Source organism: Rhagoletis pomonella, unplaced genomic scaffold (genome assembly GCF_013731165.1).
Source record: "Rhagoletis pomonella isolate Grant_MI unplaced genomic scaffold, Rhpom_1.0 Rhpom_scaffold_00012, whole genome shotgun sequence".
Lineage (NCBI taxonomy): Eukaryota > Metazoa > Arthropoda > Insecta > Diptera > Tephritidae > Rhagoletis > Rhagoletis pomonella.
This window is the reverse complement of record NW_023458566.1, coordinates 23271362-23277160: the sequence shown is the minus strand read 5'-3', so window position 1 is coordinate 23277160 and position 5799 is coordinate 23271362. Positions and strand designations below refer to the sequence as shown.

Here is a 5799-nt window from a genome sequence, read left to right as displayed (position 1 = left end):
ACCTACTGAAGTAGTTAGTGCTATGGTGTTTATAACCACAATTTTTTAAGTAAATTGTACAAAAAGTAATTTTTTCATTATTCATTTATTTATTTCAATAACATATTTAAAAACATAAATATGACCGCTTTCATAATGACAAAATAATGTAGTATTAAAATTTATTAAATAATAAAATATTAATTTAAATAATCAGATCAGTGAGTAATTCAATTAATTATTGTTATTTCTGCTGTTAAAATGTTTAAAACTATGTCATTTACTAATTACTAAGCTTTTATAAATAGGTAGGTAGGTAGGTTTTTTGTTGTTAAAATTCCAGTATGCAAATTTTAATATAAAATTATTAAAAAAACTATTGTTAAAATTTACTTTTTACACTATTTACAATTATTTACAAATTAATAAAGGTAGTCGGGATGTTTTGTATATGCCCTTGCATGTGTATTTGTGGTTTTTGGTAGAAAAAGTAGTGAAATTTCTTACAGCAATACAATATAAAAGTTTACTTCATTACCTACCAAAAACCACAAATACAGAATTCAAGAGCATATCAACTGCTAAGTGGAAGATCGACCTATCTCGGCAGCCAGCTCGAAAACATCCTATCTCAAAAAACTTTTCAATTCGTTTTTTAGAATTCGTTTCAAAAACGTCCTATCTCAGCACATTTTCAATACATTTTGAAGTGAGATAGGGCCTTTTTGAACCGAACTCGGAAGCGTTTTTTAATAAAATTCTGAAATAGGGCGTTCTTGAAAAGTTTTTTGAGATAGGGCATTTTCGAACTGGCTGCCGAGGTCGATCTTCCACTCCGCAGTCGATATACAAAAAATCCCGAATAGCCGTATTTAAATAACGTTTTTGAAATTTAGATTGGAAAGTTATTAAATTTTTATGTTACTTTTTTTTAGAGATTAATAATAAGGTAATTAAATTAATTATTGTTAGATTTGTTATTATGTTTAATTTTTTTTTTTATTACAATTTGTTTGTACCTATTGTGGCTTAGGAACACGTGCTTTCTGATTTCCGCAATGAGGTCAATTTTGGGCATACTCACAAACGCATCTGTTGGAAAAATATAAATGCATTACTTCCTGAAATAAGTCAAATAAACAATTAAAACATATTTACCGAAAACTAATTCTATTGTTTTTAGCCCCAGAAGTGGAGCTTTGTTGGCTTTGCCCTCATAATTGTATGAAATGAGTAGAGTGTCGGCAAAAATGCTTCTCAACACGTGTTTCACACAACCCTTAGCACCCTTCAATTTTAAAATTATGTTCAGCTGGAAAAGATTATAAAATTTATAAATACTAGATATGTACATAAATGCAATTATAAATATAAATGTAAATAATAAAATATAATATATGACTACATAAACGAAATATAAATTAACACCAATCGAAAGATCTTATTTAAAATAGTAAAACTGCATCTTTAACTAAAAATCGTCAAAATCTTTCACAGACAAGCAAAATATCATATGTTTACAGAGCGGTAAGTCACAGCAAAAACTGTTATTTAAAAGAAAATATTTAGTTGTTGAAAACAAATTTTTCAAAAGTTTGTGAACAGCGAAAAAGTAATTATATAATAAGAGCGTTCCAGATCGTCTACGATTTGCAGGATTTAGTCCAAAGTTGTTCCCATACGCCACGTTCACATAAGGTTTATCAAAGGCAGAAACAGCTGTTCCTGTAAAACCTGCAAATCCTAGAGTACGGGAACAAGCTAAATATGTATTGTTTTTTAATTATAATATAGTTCTCTATGACGGTAAAATATGTTTTGTTGACATATGCTGTTTTGCGTGTTCTTGAAAGATAGAGTTAAGTGGCTCATAGTACAACAAAAATCCTACAAACCATTTCCATAAATTTTCATGCCCATTTCCCGCTTTTTGATACGATTTGTAAAAATATTTCGAGTATGGAATTTTATAGTCCACTGAATTTTATTATAATAAGATTTAAGTTTTAAGTTTCTACAAATTTGCGGCATTTTTTAGATTTTCTTTTGTGTGATTGAGTTTATTTTTGTATGGGAGAAAGTAAGCCAATCCGTTCACAAAAAAATCGCATTTGTGAAAATTTCAAACTTGCATATTATTATACTAAAAATCAGTGGGCTACAGAATTGCACACTCAAAACATTTTTAAAATTCGTATCAAAAAGCTGGAAAAGTGCATGAAAATTAAATTAAATTTTATCGAATTTTCCTATTATTTGTACAAAGTTTGGAACTTTGGTTTTTACGATTTTTGTTATACATACTATAAACCAAATTTTAATAAAAAAAATTGCATACATATGTATATACGAATAAAAATTAATATGAGTAAAATAAAATGCATATATACAACTAATATGATATATACATACATTTGTATATGTGTATAAAAAACAAAAAAAAAAATTAGCAAAAATTACCATCGCATCGGAGTGTGGTTTGTTTCCCAAAAGATTCTCCAAAGTATTTAACTTTTCCTGGGATGATAGTGGAAGCATACTTTGAAGCAAAGTATGCTCTTTACTAATAGCATCTCCAGTGATTCGGGAAATACTTTGGTGAACTTTCGAGGTCACCACTTTGCACTCTCGCAGTAGCTGCCCTTGAGCTTGAACTTCCGCGCGTTCGGGCATCTGAAAAAAAAATTAAATTATTAAACAATAATTTTAGCATTCATAAATATGTACATTGATATAACCTTTTCGGCCAGAGCATTTGCTATTCCTTCCACCTTTGACTCAACTCTTCCAATGGCGGCCATGACGCCATCAAACATTTCTTTTTGCCTCTCCAGCAGGTAAGACAAGGTAAATTGTTGACCTGTGTTGCTTGTTGTTGGTGTAGTGGCTACACCCTTTTGGTGGTTACTGTTGGCTGGGAGACAAAGCGCTCCTCGTAAGGCAGTGCCACATGAAAGCGCTTTCTATGTAGGGCTACACCTGAAAGCGCAGGAATGTTTGATTAAAAACTATTAAACATATTGTAAATGTATATGTATGTATATTTTCGAAATACCTGTGTTGCTCGTGCGTGGTGGAGAGAGGGCTTCGGTATCTCCCAGGAACAGTGGTGACAAATCCATTGCTTCAAGAGAAGGAAAAAAAAGATTATGCAGAATCGGAACTAAAATAAACTTATTCGTATCAGGAATCCAAAAATAAAAATTCTACCTTCATGTTAAACTGTTACTACTGCGAATTATGACAACTACCAGTGGTTGAGTTCACTACTTCATAGCAGAAGTGGCACGGAAACGTGGATCTGCTATTGCAACTTCTCTACTTGAATAGATGAGAAGCAGTGTCAGAATCGGGAAACACAAGAAGGCCTTTCTTGTTTTAATTAGTGCTATGTTTCGTTGAGGCTATCATAATATTGTTGTATGTGCTATTACTCTGACTACAAATATCACTTCGTTCATATTTTAGTTCTCCTACCTGATCTGTGCCTCAACGAAACATAGAACCAAGTAAAACAAGGAAGGTCCTCGTGTGTTTTCCGATTCTGGCCGTGCTTCTTATCTATTCAAGTAGAGAAGTAGCAATAGCAGAGCAATGTTTCCATTTCCACTGCTGCTATGAAGTAGCAAACCCAATCACTGTTGTTGAACTGTGCACTACACTTTGTAAACTATGGCTTCCAGAATGACCGCATTCACCAGTCCTAAATTTGAAAATATATGCACATAAAAAGGTATCGCATAATCGTAAGAAAGACTGTTTTCCAAAACATATCAGTTTTTAAGCGCACAACCATGAAATTCCAATTTACAACTTGTTGAACTGACTCGTTTTGGAAAACCTCCAAAGGCTGACCTACTACACTTTTTACATATGTAAACACTGCACTTTCTTTTGTTGTTTACATTTGCACATAATTAGCCTGTTCCCGTACTTCACGATTTGCAGGATTTGCAGGTTTTCCGGAACAGCTGTTTTTGCCTTTAATAAGCCTTATGTGAACGTGGCGTACGGGAACGACTTTGGACTAAATCCTGCAAAACCTGCAAATCGTAGACGTTCTGGAACGCACTAAATAAGCCTGTTCCAGGTACTTCACGCTTCGCAGGTTTTTAGAGGAAGCTGTTTCTGTACGCCATAAGGTTTATTAATTGCAAAAACAGCTTTTCTTTTGAAATGTGCAAATCGGGAAGCACCAGGAACATGATTAATGTAGGCAGTTGCAGCAGAAGCAACGTTTATTCGTCGCATGAAAACTTACCGAATAATGTATGCAGCGCTGTTTATTGGTGGCGGCGTTGAAGGTGGTGGATATGCTGGTGTGGAGCCTGACTGGAGGTGGCGTTGATGTTCCGTGGTAGCAGGGTCGAAGATAAATTTAGAATGAAAAACGCAAATTTGTAAATGCAAAATTATCAATTAAAATATACAAATATGTGAATAATTCTAATACATACCTTAATTATATGATTAAATCGCAATGTTTCGGCAATCTAAAAGAAAAAAATTCCATTATAAACAATGCAAATTGTTAAAACGTTCTCTTACCTTCAAATGTTTTTGCAAAATTAACGCTTTTATTTACAGCCTACTGTGATCAAAGATGTCAAACTTTTGCTAAAGTCACAGCCTCTGTGATCAAAGCTGTCAAATTTTGCTTCATTTCCACTTACTCGCTCTAACGCATAAAATTCTTATTACAGTAAAAATTTTTATTAGGTCCGGTTCTCTCACTCAGAATTTTGTTTTGACAGTCGGAAAAATAAATTTGTAAATGTGTGGGTAGCATAGCTAAAAAGTTGCGAGTGTGTGTGTAAATCTGTTGAATTTCAGGGGCAACTGGTTAGCTGTGGCTTGCAGGGTTGTATTATTGAATCATGAATGAATTCTATGCAATAAGTCCTGATCTTTCGTTTGAGGTAACTTAAAACAAAAAGTAAGTAAAAAATAATTGAGAAAAATTACAAACAAATTTTCGTTTAGAGTTTTCACCAGGAAAATGGGGAATTTTTGGAAAATGTATAGAACCGTCGGATAGCCCGTACAAAAATCTATAGAAATCATAGTTTTCGAAATATTTTTCCCATTTTCTGCTGTTTCCCAGCTAGTCGAAAAGTAACTTGTTTTGCACCTCTCAGCGCGCCTGGGACATTTGACGTGAATCGCCCCATATATGTACTTTAAAACTTCATATTTTTTTATCGTTACATGCTAAACATGGTTTTATCTGTACTAAGCGAATTAGTTGCATATTGAAACCGAATATACTAAAATATAATTATTATTATTATATAAATTAGTCTGTTCCAATAGCAGTCCGGTTTACAGGATTTAGTCAGAACTTACAGGAAGTCGTTCCTATTGACACAAAACCTGTAAGTGGGAACACATTTGAGAGAGTAAATGAGCAACTGTTCCTAGTCAGAAGTTACAGGATTTAGTCCGGAGATTTTTTTCCTGTAAGTTCATGAAAAGTGTCAAACGATCAGCTGATTTACATGTGCAAACAAAAACAGAAAGCAGTGAAAGCAAAGAAGCTTATATTTGTTAAAAAATGGAAGTAAACAACGAAATATTTGAATATGTATAAATTTTAATAATTATTTAGTGATATTTCAGCCAAATCGGTGTAGTACCAATGACATGTAAACAAACCGTCTGACGTTTTTACAGGAAATAGTGCTTTTTGCGTTCCTATGCACTTCTGCATCCTGTGGAACTGTCAAACTACAATTTTACTCTCTCAACTGAGAGTAAAAGGAGAACAGATGCAGAAGTGCATAGGAACGCAAAAAGCACTATTTCCTGTAAAAACGTCAG

General features: G+C 33.1%; 2 protein-coding genes across 7 annotated transcripts in view; one reads left to right on the top strand and one right to left on the bottom strand.

The window, feature by feature from the left end:
• Nucleotides 1-5799, top strand: part of LOC118748144 (zinc transporter 1-like) — a 38091-nt gene that overhangs the window by 20005 nt on the left and 12287 nt on the right. The window lies entirely within an intron of this gene.
• On the bottom strand, nucleotides 741-4829 carry LOC118748148. Of its 5 annotated transcripts, none has more exons than XM_036482475.1 (9): nucleotides 4528-4820; nucleotides 4437-4472; nucleotides 3835-4311; nucleotides 3457-3682; nucleotides 3035-3103; nucleotides 2718-2958; nucleotides 2440-2652; nucleotides 1138-1291; nucleotides 741-1071 (listed from the first exon to the last, which is right to left on the bottom strand). In XM_036482475.1, exons 6-9 carry the CDS (start codon nucleotides 2793-2795, stop codon nucleotides 938-940), a joined length of 579 nt encoding a protein of 192 aa, XP_036338368.1. In that variant the 5' UTR covers nucleotides 2796-2958; nucleotides 3035-3103; nucleotides 3457-3682; nucleotides 3835-4311; nucleotides 4437-4472; nucleotides 4528-4820; the 3' UTR covers nucleotides 741-937. The 5 variants fall into 5 exon arrangements, 4 of the variants coding, with proteins under 4 accessions (XP_036338368.1, XP_036338369.1, XP_036338372.1 ...); XM_036482476.1 differs by having other exon boundaries at nucleotides 4241-4311; XR_004994025.1 differs by having other exon boundaries at nucleotides 969-1071; nucleotides 2707-2958; nucleotides 4528-4829.